Source organism: Chiloscyllium plagiosum, unplaced genomic scaffold, assembly GCF_037043375.1.
Source record: "Chiloscyllium plagiosum isolate Xiang-an unplaced genomic scaffold, Cpla_swu_hap1 HiC_scaffold_25, whole genome shotgun sequence".
In the NCBI taxonomy this organism is placed as follows: domain Eukaryota; kingdom Metazoa; phylum Chordata; class Chondrichthyes; order Orectolobiformes; family Hemiscylliidae; genus Chiloscyllium; species Chiloscyllium plagiosum.
Window position 1 is genome coordinate 50,465,882 of NW_028270163.1, and position 20,700 is coordinate 50,486,581.

The 20,700-nt window shown below is 49.1% G+C and overlaps 2 protein-coding genes across 3 annotated transcripts in view; one reads left to right on the plus strand and one right to left on the minus strand.

Moving 5' to 3' along the window:
- Positions 1-111: 111 nt before the first annotated feature.
- On the minus strand, positions 112-14,611 carry arl16 (ARF like GTPase 16). Its single transcript, XM_088000719.1, has 5 exons — positions 14,288-14,611; positions 6,389-6,446; positions 2,899-3,015; positions 2,108-2,223; positions 112-711 (listed from the first exon to the last, which is right to left on the minus strand). The coding sequence occupies exons 1-5, from the start codon at positions 14,347-14,349 to the stop codon at positions 534-536; spliced, it is 531 nt and encodes a 176-aa protein (XP_087856845.1). The 5' UTR covers positions 14,350-14,611; the 3' UTR covers positions 112-533.
- Positions 14,612-14,657: 46 nt separating this feature from the next.
- Positions 14,658-20,700, plus strand: part of hgs (hepatocyte growth factor-regulated tyrosine kinase substrate) — a 55,279-nt gene continuing 49,236 nt past the window's right edge. For both annotated transcript variants that reach the window (XM_043714998.2, XM_043714999.2), the window contains exon 1: positions 14,658-14,812. In XM_043714998.2, coding sequence (XP_043570933.1) covers positions 14,776-14,812 — 37 coding nt within the window. In that variant the 5' untranslated portion in view covers positions 14,658-14,775. The remainder of the gene's footprint in view (positions 14,813-20,700) is intronic.

Here is a 20,700-nt window from a genome sequence, read left to right on the forward strand (position 1 = left end):
TACTGGGTCGTATAAAACACTGAACTGCACCGTCATCCTACAATACTGTGTCTCTGACTGTAATCCCCAGTGACTGGGGCAATATGAAGAAATAGACTAACGTTACACAGCAAGTTTTAAATAGATTTTAATAACAGGAACTTTAGAACGAGCTGATTTTTTTTGTGGCTATGGTAGAGTTACACAAGAATATTGTGGTCGTACCTTGTGTAATTAGACAAAAGCCTGGCATTGTTTATAATGAAGCTGGAGACGATGATCATTTGATTCTGCATTGACATAACTGTATTGCTGAACCCGTCGTTGTTTCCGTTCTTAACTCCAACAACTCGAATCACTGTGTAGATACATCACTCTTTTTCTCTCACACAAAGTCCTACTCTCAATTCCAGTCTAGAATTTACATCTCCAGTTACAAAGGGCAGTGTCATTTCCTTCATACCAATTGCTTTGAGTTGACTGTTCTAAGCCATCAGTCTACCTCTGGGTCCTTCTTATTCTGCTGTGAGTGGGATGGAGGGTTCTGTCTATCGTCAGGGTAGGCGTTTGCCCTTGCGATGTGAGTGAAGCCATTTTAAGATCTCATCCAGCCCACTGCCGTCCCACGCACTAACTTCCAACACGCTGATGTTCTGTTTCGCACAGGCAATTATATCATCCATCCTGAACAGGCTTTTCATTTCCACTAGCGACATGGAGCAGGGCAGATCACTGAAATGAAAAGAAACTCCATTTAGTCCCCTCCACTCCGATATACAGAAAGGATATTCGGAAACCTCTCTCGATCTGAACCATTGCTCTGAGTTTTATTGGTTAGGCCACTTTTGGAATACTGCATGCAATTCTGGTCTCCTTCCTATTGGAAGGGTGCTGTGAAACTTGAAAGAGTTCAGAAAAGATTTACAAGGATGTTGCCAGGGTTGGAGGATTTAAGCTACAGGGAGAGCTTGAATAGGCTGGGGCTGTTTTCCCTGGATCGTCTGAGGCTGAGGGGTGACCTTATAGAGGTTTACAAAATCATGAGGGGCATGGATAGGGTAAATAGACAAGGTTTGTTTTCCCCTGGGATGCGGGAGTCCAGAACAAGACGGCATAGGTTTAGGATGAGAGGGGAAAGATGTAAAAGAGTTCTAAGGGGCAACCTTTTCACGCAGACAGTAATACGTGTATGGAATGAGCTGCCAGAGGAAGTGGTGGAGGCTGGTACAATTGCAACATTTAAAAGTCAGGTGGATGGGTATATGAATAGGAAGGGTTTAGATGGATATGGGCCGGGTGCTGGCAGGTGGGACTAGATTGGGTTGGGATATCTGGTCGGCATGAATGGGTTGGACCGAAGGTTCTGTTTCCATGCTGTACATCTATATGACTAAGATGTACAGCACGGAAACAGACCCTTCAGTCCAACCCGTCCATGCCGACCAGATATCTCAACCCAATCTAGTCCCACCTGCCAGCACCTGGTACATGTCCCTCCAAACCCTTCCTATTCATATACCCATCCAAATGCCTCTTAAATGTTGCAATTGTACCAGCCTCCACCACTTCCTCTGGCAGCTCATTCCATACACATACCACCCTCTGCATGAAAACGTTGCCCCTTAGGCTGAGAGGGGAAAGATATAAAAGAGACCTAACTTATGACTCAATATTGTTTAGATGTAATAGCTGGTATTATAGTACAGAAACAGGCCGTTCAGCCCAGCTGATCCATTCCACTGATGTGTACCATGCACCTCCTTCCCAGTCCCCTCTGCCTAACCCATGTAATGCCATCTTTTGCACCAGCTATAGGTTTAGGCAAAGTTCTGTTTAGAATTAAATAAAGCTCCCTTTTCTCTGTCCAACAGTAAAGCCATCACCCCAAACTTCAGGATGATCAGCTTTAACCAGGCTGTGGCATCCCACTTCCCTTGCAGTGTGAATTCACCCCAACAAATCAGTGTGAGAAAAACAGTGCCCCAGAACTACCACAAGAAAGGACAGCATAAAGTAATCAAAGCTGTAACAGAGAAAGGGGATTCTTGTAATAACTGTATATTCTGGGTGCAAGATCTTAGGGCTGTGACTACACTCTATGACACATCCTATTGTTATCCATACTCACATTTTATTGAAGAGAATGAGAACTGACGTCTGTTGCAGTGGCTCAGCAGCTAGAACCGAGAGCAGCTGAATGCAGGAGGAGGAAACCTGAGTGGGATTTGCAGCGTCGATCACAAACTAAGAGGAAAACATTCACCGTTTTAGAGGCAGTGAAAATGGTTATCAACTCACAGCCTTGCTGGAGCTCTTCAGTTGCCAGGTTGGGCCTGGTCTCTGTTGTAATGAACTGACATGGTCTGGGGAAGTGGGAAAGTTAGAGAGAGAGAGAATCGGCTCAGATTGCGCATGGCACACTGTGCAATCTGCACAGACAGGTGCATCGGCATTTCGAGCATGCGCTCTTTGGATGAAGAGATATGCTTGAACATCGATTCTCCTGCTCCTCAGATGCTGCCTGACCTGCTGTGCTTATCCAGCAGCACACTGTTTGACCCTGATCTCCAGTATCTGCAGTCCTCACTTTCTCTCAATCTGCACAGACAGTCGCCCAGCTCCCAGGCTGTCCTCAGGTGGAGGGGGATGAATACAGCAGGGAGAACACACAAAGGAAGCTAAGATCCCATCTGCTTACAATGTTCAGACCATTAGGGAGATCAGGGCATGGTGTTAATGCCAGTTTGTTAGTGCATGAGATTTTTTTCTGTCTGCCATCTGAGGTTTCTAAATAAGATGTAAAATCAGGAGGACAATTTTGGACAAGAATAAGCCATCAGTTTATCTCTCTACACAACTAGTCCTTGTACTTTCCATTAACAGTCAACTAGTGTGAGGATTCAAGTAGCCAATACTCACTATCACAGCCTCGCAATCCCTGTAGTAACTTGGCCAGATGGGGGCCATGCAGCCTCCCAGTTCCCGAATGGTAATTCTCCTCTTGTTAATCATGAGGTCAGTTAAATTTGTTCCCACCTGCAGGCAAAGCAGATCGATTGTAAAAGAAAATAAATAAAAATGAGATCAGACACTCTTTGGCATGGTGAGCTTGTGTTTCAAGACGCAGTTGGGAGTATTAATCACCAGCATCAGAGTTACAATCGCACAGAATTTATAGCAGAGAAACAGGTCAGTCAGCCACACTGGACCAGCTGATGGTGATGTTCCACAGCAGCCTCCTCCCAGCCCTGTTTCCCTGACATTGACATACAGAACCTTTGATTCCTTTCCCCCACTTGACTGGTTTCAAAGTAATGGTGCTACCCACCTCTTCTCCTCCTCCTCCACATGGTCAGAAGTTCCATGCTCTGTGATGGTATTTGATGGAACCATTTTACAATGACCTGGAACTCTCTGTCTACCAGGTTAGTGGAAACGGAGATAACTGATTATTTCAAAAGGATACTGGATGGTAACTTGAGGGAACTAAATGTATGGGGCCACAAGGACAGATCGGGGGTGGGGGAAGGGGACTGACTGAATTGCTCCACAGGGAGCTGACCTGAACTAAATGGGCCAAATGGCACCCCTCTGCTCAGAATGACTTTATGCTCGGTTAAATTAGATCAGTAGGTTTTAATATTATATCATTTCCAGTCTCACTGGTTTGTAATCTTTCCCATGAGGTCAAGCTATTCAAGTTCCATTCCAGCCTCCTCAGCTGTTGGAGCACAAGTATGGTGTTACTTGAAACTTGCCTTCCATTTACCCACACTCCTTATTCTGCCAGAATCCCATAATACTCATCTTGTTTCCACTGGACAAAGGCAGCAACTGTAATGTGCAGATGCTATTCAATACAATCATGGCTGATCATCCAACACAGTACCCTATTCCCTCTTTATCCCTTTACTCTTTAGCCCAAATAAATATATTTAAATCCTTCATGAAAAATGTTTAGTGTTTTGGCCTCTACTGCTTCCTGTGTCAGAGAATCCCACAGGTGGGAAAAAAAATTCTCCTCTCCTCAGTTCTAAAGGGTCCACCCCATATCCTTAGAATGTGACCCTTGATTCTGGACTCCCCAGTTTTTGGATCCCATCATTCCTGCGTTTAGCCTGCCTAATCCTGTTAGAATTGTTTGGGATTGTGCGCGATTCCACCTCCTCCTAAACTTCAGTGAACATAGTCCTAAGCGATCTAGTCTCTCTTTGTACGTCATTCCTGCCATTCCAGGAATCAGTCTGGGAAATCTTCATTGCACTCCCTCCAGAGCCAGAACATGCTTCCTCAGGTAAAGAGGCTGAAACTGCACACAAGGTTCGAAGGGCCGAATAGCCTACTGCACTTATTGTCTATGTTTCTCATGTAGGGAGCTGGCCTCTTCTCTACCACTGACACTGCAGAGACAATCCCTCCACCTGTGTGAAAGACAATAGCAGTCGAAGAATGTGGTGTTGGAAAAGCACAGCCGGTCAGGCAGTATCCGGGGAGAAGGGGAATCAGCGTTTAGGGCATAAGCCCTTCATTCCTGATAAAGGGCTTACGCTTGAAACGTCGATTCTTCTGCTCCTCGGATGCTGCCTGACCGGCTGTGCTTTTCCAACACCACATTCTTGACTCTGCTCTCCAGCATCTGCAGTCCTTACTTTCTCCTGAAAGACAACAGCACTCAGCTGAAACAGCTAAGGCCACATCTGAGAGAAGTTGAGGTACAGGATATGAATAGACGAAGGAACCATTTTTTCATAAGTAAGAATCTTACAGCCTGAACCAGCTCTCAACTGGCACGATGCAATTATATTTAGTTATAAGGTACCAGGCCTGATGAGAAAGCAGTCTGCAGCAGGACATCCACAAGATGAAGAAATTCAGGCTGTCTTGCAAGGTGTAAGATCATCAGGAAAAAAAGCCTTCCTTAAACTGTCTCAATGCCTCTATCTAAATGACAGCTTTGCCTTAATTTGTAGTGCTAGTGTCATTGCCACAGCTCAAACTAGCTTGACAAGTTTTTTCAAGTTGCTGTCTTTCAGACAAGACATTAAATGTTGGTCCTATATGTCTATCAGATGTGAATACTGCACCACCTGATCTGCCTGTGTTGCCCTCCCTAGTATCCTGTGGTTTTGAAGCGACACTGAAACTGTAGAAGCTCCACTCTGGGCTGGGACTTCACTGTAGGGAGTGCTGCACTGTCAGTGGCTCCATTCTTGCACAAGTTTAAATCAGAGTTTGGCTAATGTCCAGCATTTTCCTCCAGCAAAGGCCGCCTACAACAGATTTTAGTGCCTACTGGAATAAGACTTCTTGAATTGAATGGGCTTTATTGTCAAATCTACTCAAAATGTTTATACGTCACCACTTACAGCACCATCTTCGGTACAGAGGTACCCAGGTTCGTCTTCTTTAGTTACAAGATCTTGGAAAATACAGAAATATAATGTCCCCAGAACAGCGGTCTTCCAACTCACCCCAAACTGGCATCTAACCTCCAGTCTGCAGTTGGCCCTGAATCCAGACTGTGCTGGGCTTCATCTTGAAGATCATGAAGCTGGGAGATCACTTTGGTATCATCTCAAGACCAGCAGTTAATTTACACATTTGCTGTTATGTTTCTAACATTACAACAAAACTGCATTTCAAAAATACTTTGCGGGCTAACTAACCTAAACAACATTTGGAAATGTAAGGCAGCCACTCAGCCCCTTTAGAGTACTGCAAGACTCATTTGTTAACAACTTATTTGATCCTGAGATACTTACAGCCAACACAGGAGTACAATTTCCTCATGTGTCTTACAATCTTTGGTTTAATAATTGAACAACTGTGAGAAATCTAAACACTAAGTATGATGTTAAAACTCCCTCAAACTGTAAAGGGGGAATGGGGAAATGAAATGGCAAAGTTGTGCCAGATTCAAAATTGGGGTGAGGTGATGGCCTAGTGGTATTATCACTGGTCTATTAATCCAGAGACCCAAGTAATGTTCTAGGGACACAGGTTTGAATCCTGCCATGGCAGATGGTGGAGTTTGAATCCAATTACAAAAAATATGGAATTAAGAGATTAATGATGGCCATGAATCCATTGTCGATTGTTAGAAAAGCTCATCTGTTCACTCATGTCCATTAGTGAAACTGCCATCCTTACTCGGTCTGGCCTACATGTGACTCCAGACCCACAGCAATGTGGTTGATTCTTAACTGCCTTCTGGGGCAATTAGGAATGGGCAATAAATGCTGGCCTGGCCAGTGATGCTCACTGCACGAACGAATAAAAAAAAGGTCACAATGTGCACTATTGTCAATCAGACAGTTGCTTAAGATGCTCCAAGGATTCCAACTCAGAACAGATAAAACTTTGTGGCAAATCTTCTATTGAAGACATTGAGAAGTCCATCTGACAGTACCGTGGGCAGTGTAGGTGGAGGCTGTCCCAGTTCCTCACTGCTTTCTTTCAAACACATCTGTGCAAATGGGTCAAAGATCCAAAAAGTGAAAATATTGAAAGATATGAAATGTATTTTTAAACTAGATAAATTCATACCATATTCTGCAAATATTCATGTCTGTGATGTATCTCAACAGTCCAAACTTGAACATGATTTGTCTTTCCTTTAAAACCATAGGCACTGCATCATTTTTAAAGGAAGTTATGGCTTCTAGTCCCACTCCAGGGACTTGAACACTAAACTCTGGGCTCCCACGCAGTGCAGCATTGAGGGAGTTAAACAAAAGTTGGAAGAACTCAGCAGATCTAGCAGCATCTGCACAGACAGAGAGAGAGAGAGAGAGACTGAGTCAATGTTGAGTCTGATATGGCTCTTCTTCAGAACTACTCTGATTCCTTACTAAAGAAGAATAATATCTGACCTGAACACTAAATATGTTACTTTGTCCATAGGCACCAGGAGACCTGCCGACTTAATGATGTCTAAAATCACTGTTAGACCAATTAGATTTAAAATCACAGTCAGACTCAATACTACCCAAAATCACAAACAGACTGAATGCATTTATCATGACGGTCAGCCTTGAGACTGGCTTTAAACAGACTCTCTCTGCAATGAGGTTTTTACATAGACATACATTTTAAACAGACTGTTAAAATATTGTCCCAGAGAGACAGTATGTTTGAAATATCATCCTAAATAGAGTGTCTGTTTAAATATTATCCCAGAGAAAAGGTCCATTTAAAATATTATCCCAGTCAGACAGACTCTGAGAAAATATTTTGAACAGACCCTCTCTCTCTGGAATGGTGTTTTAAACAGACCCTCTCCCTCGCGCTCTCCGGGATGATGTTTTAAACGTACCCTCCCTATCTGGGATGATGTTTTAAAGACTCCCTCTCTCTGGGATGATGTTTTAAAGACTCCCTCTCTCTGGGATGATGTTTTAAGCAGACCCTCTCTCTCTCTGGAATATTTTAAATAGACCCTCTCTCTCTGGAATGATATTTTAAACACACCCTCTCTCTCTCTGGGATGATGATTTAAACACACCATCTCTCCATCTGGGATGATGTTTTAAGCAGACCCTTTCTTCCTCTGGGATGATGTTTTAAACTGACCCTCTCTCTGGGACGATGTTTTAAACAGACCCTCTCTCTCTGAGATGATGTTTTAAGCAGACCGTCTCTCTCTGGGATGATGTTTTAGACAGACCCTCTCTCTCTCTGGGATGATGTTTTAGACAGACCCTCTCTCTCTGGGATGATGTTTTAGACAGACTCTCTCTCTCTGGGATGATGTTTTAGACAGACCCACTCTCCCACTGGGATGATATCTTAAAGACTCTCTCTACCTTTGGAACAATGTTTTAAACAGACTCTCTCTCTCTGGGATGATGTTTTAAACAGACCCTTTCTCTGGGACGATGTTTTAAACAGACCCTCTCTCTCTGAGATGATGTTTTAAGCAGACCCTCTCTCTCTGGGATGATGTTTTAGACAGACCCTCTCTCTCTGGGATGATGTTTTAGACAGATCCTCTCTCTCTGGGATGATGTTTTAGACAGACTCTCTCTCTCTGGGATGATGTTTTAGACAGACCCACTCTCCCACTGGGATGATATCTTAAAGACTCTCTCTACCTTTGGAACAATGTTTTAAATAGACTCTCTCTCTCTGGGATGATGTTTTAAACAGACCCTTTCTCTCTGGGACGATGTTTTAAACAGACCCTCTCTCTCTGGGATGATGTTTTAAACAGACCCTCTCTCTCTGGGATGATGTTTTAGACAGACTCTCTCTCTCTGGGATGATGTTTTAGACAGACCCACTCTCCCACTGGGATGATATCTTAAAGACTCTCTCTACCTTTGGAACAATGTTTTAAACAGACTCTCTCTCTGGGATGATGTTTTAAACAGACCCTTTCTCTCTGGGACGATGTTTTAAACAGACCCTCTCTCTCTGGGATGATGTTTTAAACAGACCCTCTCTCTCTGGGATGATGTTTTAGACAGACTCTCTCTCTCTGGGATGATGTTTTAGACAGACCCACTCTCCCACTGGGATGATATCTTAAAGATTCTCTCTACCTTTGGAACAATGTTTTAAACAGACTCTCTCTCTGGGATGATGTTTTAAACAGACTCTCTCTCTCTCTGGGATGATGTTTTAAAGACTCCCTCTACGTTTGGGACATTGTTTTAAACAGACCCTCTCCCTCTGGGATGATGTTTTAAAGATTCCCTCTATCTTTGGGACAATGCTTTAAACAGATTCTCTCTCTCTGGGACAATGTTTTAAATAGACCCTTTCTCTCTCGGATGATGTTTTAGACAGACCCCCCTCTCACTGGGATGATGTTTTAGACACACCCTCTCTCTCTGGGATGATGTTTTAGACAGACTCTCTCTCTCTGGGATGATGTTTTAGACAGACCCCCTCTCTCTGGGATGATGTTTTAGACACACCCTCTCTCTCTCTGGGATGATGTTTTAGACAGACCCCCTCTCTCTCTCTGGGATGATGTTTTAGACAGACCCCCTCTCTCTCTCTGGGATGATGTTTTAGACAGACCCTCTCTCTCTGGGATGATGTTTTAAACAGACCCACTCTCCCTCTGGGATGATGTTTTAAAGATTCCCTCTACCTTTGGGACAATGCTTTAAACAGATTCTCTCTCTCTGGGATGATGTTTTAAATAGACCCTTTCTCTCTGGGATGATGTTTTAAACAGACCCTCTCTCACTGGGATGACAGACAATAGACAATAGGTGCAGGAGTAGGCCATTCAGCCCTTCGAGCCTGCACCGCCATTCAATATAATCATGTCTGATCATTCCTAATCAGTATCCTGTTCCTGCCTTATCTCCATAACCCTTGATTCCACTATCTTTGAGAGCTCTATCCAACTCTTTCTTAAATGAATCCAGAGAGTGGGCCTGCACTGCCCTCTGGGGCAGAGCATTCCACACAGCCACTACTCTCTGGGTGAAGAAGTTTCTCCTGAGCTCTGTCCTAAATGGTCTACCCCGTATTTTTAAGCTGTGTCCTCTGGTTCGGCACTCACCCATCAGCGGAAACATGTTTCCTGCTGCCAGAGTGTCTAATCCTTTCATAATCTTATATGTCTCAATCAGATCCCATCTCAGTCTTCTAAACTCAAGGGTATACAAGCCCAGTCGCTTCAGTCTTTCAGTGTAAGGTAATCCTGCCATTCCAGGAATTGACCTCGTGAACCTACGCTGCACTCCCTCAATAGCCAGAATGTCTTTTCTCAAATTTGGAGACCAGAACTGCACACAGTCCTCCAGGTGTGGTCTCACCAGGGCCCTGTACAGCTGCAGAAGCACCTCTTTGCTTCTATACTCAATTCTTCTTGTCATGAAGGCCAGCATGCTATTAGCCTTCTTCACTACCTGCTGTACCTGCATGCTTGCCTTCATTGACTGGTGTACAAGAACAGACAATAGACAATAGGTGCAGGAGTAGGCCATTCAGCCCTTCGAGCCTGCACCGCCATTCAATATAATCATGTCTGATCATTCCTAATCAGTATCCTGTTCCTGTTCCAGATTCCTGAAGAAGGGCCTGTGCCCGAAACGTCGAATCTCCTGTTCCCTGGATGCTGCCTGACCTGCTGTGCTGTTCCAGCAATAAAGTTTCAACTGGTGTACAAGAACACCCAGATCTCTCTGTACTGCCCCTTTACATAAATTGATTCCATTGAGGTAGTAGTCTGCCTTCTTGTTCTTGCTACCAAAGTGGATAACCATATATTTATCCACATTAAATTGCATCTGCCATGCATCTGCCCACTCACCTAACCTGTCCAGGTCACCCTGTAATCTCCTAACATCCTCCTCACATTTCACCCTGCCACCCAGCTTTGTATCATCAGCAAATCTGCTAATGTTATTGCTGATACCATCTTCTATATCATTAACATATATTGTAAAAAGCTGCGGTCCCAGCACGGATCCCTGCGGTACCCCACTGGTTACTGCCTGCCATCCCGAAATGGAGCCATTTAACACTATCCTTTGTTTCCTATTAGCCAACCAATTTTCAATCCAATCTAGTACTTTGCCCCCAATACCATGCGCCCTAATTTTACTCACTAACCTCTTGTGTGGGAATTTATCAAAAGCTTTCTGAAAGTCCAGGTAAACTACATCTACTGGATTTCCCTCGTCCAACTTCATAGTTACATCCTCAAAAAATTCAAGATTAGTCAAGCATGATTTCCCCTTCATAAATCCATGCTGACTCTGTCCTATCCTGTTACTACTATCCAGATGTGCAGTAATTTCATCCTTTATAATAGACTCCAGCATCTTTCCCACCACTGAGGTCAGACTAACTGGTCTATAATTTCCTGCTTTCTCTCGCCCACCTTTCTTAAAGAGTGGTATAGCATTAGCCACCCTCCAATCCTCAGGAACCGACCCCGAATCTATTGAACTCTGGAAAATAATCACCAACGCATCCACGATTTCCCGAGCCACCTCCTTCAGTACCCTGGGATGCAGACCATCAGGCCCCGGAGACTTATCAACCTTCAGACCTAACAGTCTCTCCAACACTAAATCCTGGCAAATATAAATTCCCTTAAGTTCAGGTCCTTCAGCCACTATTACCTCAGGGAGATTGCTTGTGTCTTCCCCAGTGAACACAGATCTGAAGTACCCATTTAATTCCTCTGCCATTTCTTTGTTCCTAGTAATATATTCCCCTGTTTCTGTCTTCAAGGGCCCAATTTTTGTCCTGAACATTTTTTTGCCTTGCACATACCTAAAAAAGCTTTTACTATCCGCCTTAATATTCTTGGCCAGTTTACCTTCGTACCTCATTTTTCCTCTGCATATTTCCTTCTTAGTAATCCTCTGTTGCTCTTTAAAAGCTTCCCAGTCCTCAGTTTTCCCACTTATCTTAGCTATGTTATACTTTTTCTCTTTTAACTTTATATGTTTCTTTACTTCCCTCGTCAGCCACGGCTGCCCCTGCCTCCTCCTAGGATCTTTCCTCCTTTTTGGAATGAACTGATCCTGCAACTTCTGCATTATACACAGAAATATCCGCCATTGTTCCTCCATAGTCATCCCTGCTAAGGTATTGCACCATTGAACTTTGGCCAGCTCCTCCCTCATAGCACCATGATGTTTTAAACAGACGCTCTCTCTCTGTGGGATAATGTTTTAAACAGACCCTCTCTCTCTCTCTGGGATGATGTTTTAAACAGATCCTCTCTTTCTGGGATGATGTTTTAGACAGACCCTCGCTCTCTGGGATAATGTTTTAGACAGACTCCCTCTCTCTGGGATGATGTTTTAGACAGACCCTCTCTCTCTGGGATGATGTTTTAGACAGACCCCCTCTCTCTGGGATAATGTTTTAGACAGACCCTCTCTCTCTCCAGGATGATGTTTTAGACAGACCCTCTCTCTCTGGGATGATGTTTTAGACAGACCCTCTCTCTCTCTGTGATGATGTTTTAGACAGACCCTCTCTCTCTGGGATGATGTTTTAGACAGACCCCCTATCACTGGGATGATGTTTTAGACAGACCCTCTCTCTCTCTGGGGTGATGTTTTAGACAGACCCCCTCTCTCTGGGATAATGTTTTAGACACACCCTCTCTCTCTCTGGTATGATGTTTTAGACAGACCATCTCTCTCTGGGATGATGTTTTAGACAGACGTCCTCTCTCTCTCTGGGATGATGTTTTAGACAGACCCCCTCTCACTGGGATGATGTTTTAGACAGACCCTCTCTCTCTCTCTCTGGGATGATGTTTTAGACAGATCCCCTCTCTCTGGGATGATGTTTTAGACAGACCCCCTCTCTCTGGGATGATGTTTTAGACTGACCCTCTCTCTCTGTGATGATGTTTTAGACTGACCCTCTCTCTCTGGGATGATGTTTTAGACAGACCCTCTCTCTCTGGGATGATGTTTTAGACTGACCCTCTCTCTCTGGGATGATGTTTTAGACAGACCCTCTCTCTCTGGGATGATGTTTTAGACAGACCCCCTCTCTCTGGGATGATGTTTTAGACTGACCCCCTCTCTCTGGGATGATGTTTTAGACAGACCCCCTCTCTCTGGGATGATGTTTTAGACAGACCCTCTCTCTCTGGGATGATGTTTTAGACAGACTCTCTCTCTGGGATGATGTTTTAGACAGACCCTCTCTCTCTGGGATGATGTTTTAGACAGACCCCCTCTCTCTGGGATGATGTTTTAGACAGACCCCCTCTCTCTGGGATGATGTTTTAGACAGACCCTCTCTCTCTGGGATGATGTTTTAGACAGACCCTCTCTCTCTGGGATGATGTGTTAGACAGACCCCCTCTCTCTGGGATGATGTGTTAGACAGACCCCCTCTCTCTGGGATGATGTTTTACTCTGACCCTCTCTCTCTGGGATGATGTTTTAGACAGACCCTCTCTCTCTGGGATGATGTTTTAGACAGACCCCCTCTCTCTGGGATGATGTTTTAGACAGACCCTCTCTCTCTGGGATGATGTGTTAGACAGACCCCCTCTCTCTGGGATGATGTTTTAGACAGACCCTCTCTCTCTGGGATGATGTGTTAGACAGACCCTCTCTCTCTGGGATGATGTTTTAGACAGACCCCCTCTCTCTGGGATGATGTTTTAGACTGACCCTCTCTCTGGGATGATGTTTTAGACAGACACTCTCTCTCTGGGATGATGTTTTAGACAGACCGTCTCTCTCTGGGATGATGTTTTAGACAGACCCCCTCTCTCTGGGATGATGTGTTAGACAGACCCTCTCTCTCTGGGATGATGTTTTAGACAGACCCTCTCTCTCTGGGATGATGTGTTAGACAGACCCCCTCTCTCTGGGATGATGTGTTAGACAGACCCCCTCTCTCTGGGATGATGTTTTAGACTGACCCTCTCTCTCTGGGATGATGTTTTAGACAGACCCTCTCTCTCTGGGATGATGTGTTAGACAGACCCTCTCTCTCTGGGATGATGTTTTAGACAGACCCCCTCTCTCTGGGATGATGTTTTAGACAGACCCCCTCTCTCTGGGATGATGTTTTAGACAGACCCCCTCTCTCTGGGATGATGTTTTAGACAGACCCTCTCTCTCTGGGATGATGTTTTAGACAGACCCCCTCTCTCTGGGATGATGTGTTAGACAGACCCTCTCTCTCTGGGATGATGTTTTAGACAGACCCTCTCTCTGGGATGATGTTTTAGACAGACCCCCTCTCTCTGGGATGATGTGTTAGACAGACCCTCTCTCTCTGGGATGATGTTTTAGACAGACCCTCTCTCTCTGGGATGATGTTTTAGACAGACCCTCTCTCTCTGGGATGATGTTTTAGACAGACCCCCTCTCTCTGGGATGATGTGTTAGACAGACCCTCTCTCTCTGGGATGATGTTTTAGACAGACCCCCTCTCTCTGGGATGATGTGTTAGACAGACCCTCTCTCTCTGGGATGATGTTTTAGACAGACCCCCTCTCTCTGGGATGATGTTTTAGACAGACCCCCTCTCTCTCTCTGGGATGATGTTTTAGACAGACCCCCTCTCTCTCTCTGGGATGATGTTTTAGACAGACCCCCTCTCTCTCTCTGGGATGATGTTTTAGACAGACCCCCTCTCTCTCTCTGGGATGATGTTTTAGACAGACCCCCTCTCTCTGGGATGATGTTTTAGACAGACCCCCTCTCTCTGGGATGATGTTTTAGACAGACCCCCTCTCTCTGGGATGATGTTTTAGACAGACCCCCTCTCTCTGGGATGAATTATTGAACAGGGTTTATTTTAATCTCTGGTTTTCTCTCGGGGGGAAGGCCCAGCCTCTGGTTAAAGGATATTGTGCAGCCTCTTGAGCAGCAGAGTCTTCCCGACCGCAGTGACTCCCAGCAGCAGACACATGGCTCCAGTTCCGGACTTTATGGTTTTATGGGGATGTTGGTTGGTGATTGTCCCGAAACTAAAATTAAAAACATTTTAATTAAACAGATCCCCGTGACGTCATAGCGGCGCGCCCCCCGACTCTTTCCGCTTTAAACATTTTCACATCCACCGGCCGCTTCCTGTCTCCGTCTCCGAGTCACCGCCGCTTTCCGCCAGTTAGTCATTTATCGAGTTAGTGATTTATTTTCAAACTGATCGGTTTTGTTGTGATGTTCTCGAAGGGAGTCCGTGCTCGCCTGACGTCAGTAAGCGGCGCCCACCAGCTGCGGGAGGACCCCGGGAGTGACCGGAAGTAGCTGGCTGTGGAGGAGCCGGGGTCGGCGGCGGCTGCGACAGAAACAGAAACAAACCCCCGAGAGCAGCGGCAGCGGCAGCGGCAGGAAGATGGGGAAAGGCAGCGGGGCCTTCGAGAGGCTTCTCGGTGAGAGGAGGGGCCGGCCGCGGCGATGGCGATGATAATCTTCGGCCTTCTTTGTGTTTCACTGCAGAAGTTTCACAAACAGAAGCCGGAGGCTGGGGGCTGGGAGCTTGGGCCTGGGGCTGGGAGCTCGGGCCTGGGGCCTGGGGCTGGGAGCTCGGGCCTGGAGCCTGGGGCTGGGAGCTCGGGCCTGGGGCCTGGGGCTGGGAGCTCGGGCCTGGAGCCTGGGGCTGGGAGCTCGGGCCTGGAGCCTGGGGCTGGGAGCTCGGGCCTGGAGCCTGGGGCTGGGAGCTCGGGCCTGGAGCCTGGGGCTGGGAGCTCGGGCCTGGAGCCTGGGGCTGGGAGCTCGGGCCTGGAGCCTGGGGCTGGGAGCTCGGGCCTGGAGCCTGGGGCTGGGAGCTCGGGCCTGGAGCCTGGGGCTGGGAGCTCGGGCCTGGAGCCTGGGGCTGGGAGCTCGGGCCTGGAGCCTGGGGCTGGGAGCTCGGGCCTGGAGCCTGGGGCTGGGAGCTCGGGCCTGGAGCCTGGGGCTGGGAGCTCGGGCCTGGAGCCTGGGGCTGGGAGCTCGGGCCTGGAGCCTGGGGCTGGGAGCTCGGGCCTGGAGCCTGGGGCTGGGAGCTCGGGCCTGGAGCCTGGGGCTGGGAGCTCGGGCCTGGAGCCTGGGGCTGGGAGCTCGGGCCTGGAGCCTGGGGCTGGGAGCTCGGGCCTGGAGCCTGGGGCTGGGAGCTCGGGCCTGGAGCCTGGGGCTGGGAGCTCGGGCCTGGAGCCTGGGGCTGGGAGCTCGGGCCTGGAGCCTGGGGCTGGGAGCTCGGGCCTGGAGCCTGGGGCTGGGAGCTCGGGCCTGGAGCCTGGGGCTGGGAGCTCGGGCCTGGAGCCTGGGGCTGGGAGCTCGGGCCTGGAGCCTGGGGCTGGGAGCTCGGGCCTGGAGCCTGGGGCTGGGAGCTCGGGCCTGGAGCCTGGGGCTGGGAGCTCGGGCCTGGGGCTGGGAGCTCGGGCCTGGAGCCTGGGAGCTCGGGCCTGGAGCCTGGGAGCTCGGGCCTGGAGCCTGGGAGCTCGGGCCTGGAGCCTGGGAGCTCGGGCCTGGGGCTGGGAGCTCGGGCCTGGGGCTGGGAGCTCGGGCCTGGGGCTGGGAGCTCGGGCCTGGGGCTGGGAGCTCGGGCCTGGGGCTGGGAGCTCGGGCCTGGGGCTGGGAGCTCGGGCCTGGGGCTGGGAGCTCGGGCCTGGGGCTGGGAGCTCGGGCCTGGGGCTGGGAGCTCGGGCCTGGGGCTGGGAGCTCGGGCCTGGGGCTGGGAGCTCGGGCCTGGGGCTGGGAGCTCGGGCCTGGGGCTGGGAGCTCGGGCCTGGGGCTGGGAGCTCGGGCCTGGGGCTGGGAGCTCGGGCCTGGGGCTGGGAGCTCGGGCCTGGGGCTGGGAGCTCGGGCCTGGGGCTGGGAGCTCGGGCCTGGGGCTGGGAGCTCGGGCCTGGGGCTGGGAGCTCGGGCCTGGGGCTGGGAGCTCGGGCCTGGGGCTGGGAGCTCGGGCCTGGGGCCTGGACATGGAGCTCGGGCCTGGGGCCTGGACATGGAGCTCGGGCCTGGGGCCTGGACGTGGAGCTCGGGCCTGGAGCCTGGACGTGGAGCTCGGGCCTGGAGCCTGGACGTGGAGCTCGGGCCTGGAGCCTGGACGTGGAGCTCGGGCCTGGAGCCTGGACGTGGAGCTCGGGCCTGGAGCCTGGACGTGGAGCTCGGGCCTGGAGCCTGGACATGGAGCTCGGGCCTGGAGCCTGGACATGGAGCTCGGGCCTGGAGCCTGGAGCTCGGGCCTGGGGCCTGGAGCCTGGAGCTCGGGCCTGGAGCCTGGACATGGAGCTCGGGCCTGGAGCCTGGACATGGAGCTCGGGCCTGGAGCCTGGACATGGAGCTCGGGCCTGGAGCCTGGACATGGAGCTCGGGCCTGGAGCCTGGACATGGAGCTCGGGCCTGGAGCCTGGACATGGAGCTCGGGCCTGGAGCCTGGAGCTCGGGCCTGGAGCCTGGACGTGGAGCTCGGGCCTGGAGCCTGGACGTGGAGCTCGGGCCTGGAGCTCGGACCTGGAGCCTGGACATGGAGCCTGGACGCGGAGCTCGGGCCTGGGGCCTGGACGCGGAGCTCGGGCCTGGGGCCTGGACGCGGAGCTCGGGCCTGGGGCCTGGACGCGGAGCTCGGGCCTGGGGCCTGGACGCGGAGCTCGGGCCTGGGGCCTGGACGCGGAGCTCGGGCCTGGGGCCTGGACGCGGAGCTCGGGCCTGGGGCCTGGACGCGGAGCTCGGGCCTGGGGCCTGGACGCGGAGCTCGGGCCTGGGGCCTGGACGCGGAGCTCGGGCCTGGGGCCTGGACGCGGAGCTCGGGCCTGGGGCCTGGACGCGGAGCTCGGGCCTGGGGCCTGGACGCGGAGCTCGGGCCTGGGGCCTGGACGCGGAGCTCGGGCCTGGGGCCTGGACGCGGAGCTCGGGCCTGGGGCCTGGACGCGGAGCTCGGGCCTGGGGCCTGGACGCGGAGCTCGGGCCTGGGGCCTGGACGCGGAGCTCGGGCCTGGGGCCTGGACGCGGAGCTCGGGCCTGGGGCCTGGACGCGGAGCTCGGGCCTGGGGCCTGGACGCGGAGCTCGGGCCTGGGGCCTGGACGCGGAGCTCTCCTGATGCCTTTTCCTTGGAGGGGAAGCGGCTGCTGGAGCACCCTTCTCCCGGATTGTGTTTCCTGTCAGATTCCCAAAGGGGTGTTTTTGGTGGAGGCTGGTACAATTGCAACATTTAAATGACATCTGGATGGGTATATGAATAGGAAGGGTTTGGAGGGATATGGGCCGGGTGCTGGCAGGTGGGACTAGATTGGGTTGGGATATCTGGTCAGCATGGACTGAAGGATCTGTTTACATGCTGTATCTCTCTATGGCTCTCATGAGTTTCAAGGTTTGGGATAATAGGAGCTGGTTCAAGCTCCTCCTGTAGAGATCACTCCCACTGAGCCATCCTGTTGACAGTCACAGCTACATCCCTCTCTCATGGTCATGGTCAGTCCCTGAAGGACTGGGTACATTTTACCCTGAAGTGGGTGATAGGTATGAAAATCACGGGACTCGGGTACACAGGGAATATTGGAGAGGATGGTGTTGGAATCTCACTCTGAGCTTTGCACAGACCTCTGATGAAAGAAGCAAAAATGAGAATCAGTTTGACAGACTCTCTGGACTGAACAGACACGTTGGCATCCTGAGTCTAGATCTTTACATGGAAACCTGATCTTTTTGATAAAGGGGAGCAAAATCTTTGGAGAGGACAGTGAGTGACTATCCGGAATGTTCCTGTAATATGGATATTAGGAATGGGAAGTGCTGTCCAGTTATGGGCAGATAACTATGTTTTTAATCATAGGGTGTTGGGGATTTGAAGTCACTGCTTGAAAAGTTGTTTGAGGCATGAATTTTTGTAGTATTTTAAAACTCCTTTGATATATGCTTGAAGCATCATAGTTTACAAACTACAAGCTGGGAAATAAAGTTAGGTTGGACATCTCTTTAGGTAAAAACAATGACTGCAGATGCTGGAAACCAGATTCTGGATCAGTGGTGCTGGAAGGGCATCTTTAACCACGTGGGAAGGGCTTCCCACCCTACCTCTTGCAAAAATGCTATCCCGTATTCCCAATGCCTCCGCCGTATCTGCTCCCAGGAGGAGCAGTTCCACCATAGAACACATCAGATGGCCTCCTTCTTTAGAGACCGCAATTTCCCTTCCCACGTGGTTAAAGATGCCCTCTAACGCATCTCGTCCACATCCCGCACCTCCGCCCTCAGACCCAACCCCTCCAACTGCAACAAGGACAGAACGCCCCTGGTGCTCACCTTCCACCCTACCAACCTTCGCATAAGCCAAATCATCCGCCGACATTTCCGCCACCTCCAAACAGACCCCACCACCAGGGATATATTTCCCTCCACACCCCTCTCCGCCTTCCGCAAAGACCGTTCCCTCCGTGACTACCTGCTCAGGTCCACGCCCCCCTACGACCAACCCTCCCATCCTGGCACTTTCCCCTGCCACCGCAGGAACTGTAACTGTGCCTACACCTCCTCCCTCACCTCCATCCAAGGCCCTAAAGGAGCCTTCCACATCCATCAAAGTTTTACCTGCACATCCACTAATATCATTTATTGTATCCGTTGCTCCCGATGCGGTCTCCTCTACATTGGGGAGACTGGGCGCCTCCTAGCAGAGCGCTTTAGGGAACATCTCCGAGACACCAATCAACCAAATCACCCCGTGGCTCAACATTTCAACTCCCCCTCCCACTCTGCCGAGGATATGGAGGTGCTGGGCCTCCTCCATCGCCGCTCCCTCACCACCAGACGCATGGAAGAAGAACGCCTCATCTTCCGCCTCGGAACACTTCAACCCCAGGGCATCAATGTGGATTTCAACAGTTTCCTCATTTCCCCTTCCCCCACCTCATCCTAGTTTCTAACCTCCAGCAACACGATCCCCTGACTTGTCCGACCTGCCCAGCTCCTTTTCCACCTATCCACTCCACCCTCTCCTCCCTGACCTATCACCTTCATCTCCTTCCCCACTGACCTATTGTACTCTATGCTACTCTATCCCCACCCCCACCCTCCTCTAGCTTATCTCTCCACGCTTCAAGCTCTCTGTCTTTATTCCTGATGAAGGGCTTTTGCCCGAAATGTCGATTTTGGACATCTCTTTAGTTAACTGACACATGATGAACCAAACAGGATACTTTTGGTTGTTGATTTGATGTTTCAACACAGTATATGTATTGAACATACAGCTATGTTATGGTTCATCCCTGGAGCAGGTATGACTTACCCCCACTCCTCATTCAGAGGCAAGAATACTACTACAATGTCACTAGAGCCCTGTGTGGAGCATACAAATTGATTTCTATTGACAGTTTACAATATCTGATCCCTGTGTTAATCTGCTTTCACTTTCCCACGTCTGTTAATGAGAGATGCTGTTTTTGTTTAATGATTAAGGAAGCATGTATCACTTTCATCAGCAATATTCTGTATGAGTTGTCATTTCAAGAATTATTAGGGCTTAGTGCATCAAGACCATTCAGAGTCAGTACACATGCCGCCTGATAGATTATGGGTAGCCTTTGTAGAAAATTGACTTCTGTTTCTTGAGGTTTAGGGAGCCAATAGGTGATTTAATGGTGGATTTTGAGAGAAATTATTAGAAACCTTGTTGTAGTTGTGAAGGAGTTCTTTTAAAAGATTTTTGCATGGCATTTGGATATCGGTGTCACTTGTCCATCCCCAATTAAACTAAATTGTGGCCATGTCACAAAAGACAGTTATTGGAGTCAACCACATTATTTTGGATCAGGTGTATTGTGGCGAGGTAAGAATGACAGATTCTCCAGTAAATGTGAAGGATTTATCATGGAAAATAAGGGAATGGCAGAGGAAACAAACAGAAATTTTGCAAATGACCCCAAAAAATAATTGTAAATTCATAAGTGAAAGGAATGGAGGCAGACAAACAATTATAATTACCAGGGAAATGCTGCTGGTAACATTATTAAAACTAAAAGCTGACTAGTCTCCAGCTCCTGACAGACTTCATTCTGGATTTTAAAACACGTGGATGCTAAAATAGTAGATGTATTGGTTTTAACTTTCCAAACTTCTCTGCATCCTGGAAAAATCTCTTCATATGGAAACATAGTAAATATAGTAAAGGAGGCAGATCAAAAATACAGGAAAATACAGGTCAGTTAGCCTAAGTCTGCCATAGGAAAATGTTGGAATTTATTACTAAGGACGTTTTCAGTGGAGCACGTAGAAAATCAATGCAATTGGGCATTGTTGTCATTTTTTTGTGAAAGTAATGTATTGGAGTTCAGTGGCAAGCAA

Excerpts from the sequence above, each read along its gene's own strand:
- arl16 (XM_088000719.1), bottom strand. The coding sequence starts at position 14,349 with ATGTGTCTGCTGCTGGGAGTCACTGCGGTCGGGAAGACTCTGCTGCTC. Across the intron at positions 2,224-2,898 it reads GGGATTGCGAGGCTGTGATA|TTTGTGATCGACGCTGCAAA; the intron begins GTGAGTATTGGC and ends TTTTCCTCTTAG. Across the intron at positions 712-2,107 it reads CTCATTCTCTTCAATAAAAT|TGATCTGCCCTGCTCCATGT; the intron begins GTGAGTATGGAT and ends TTTTCATTTCAG.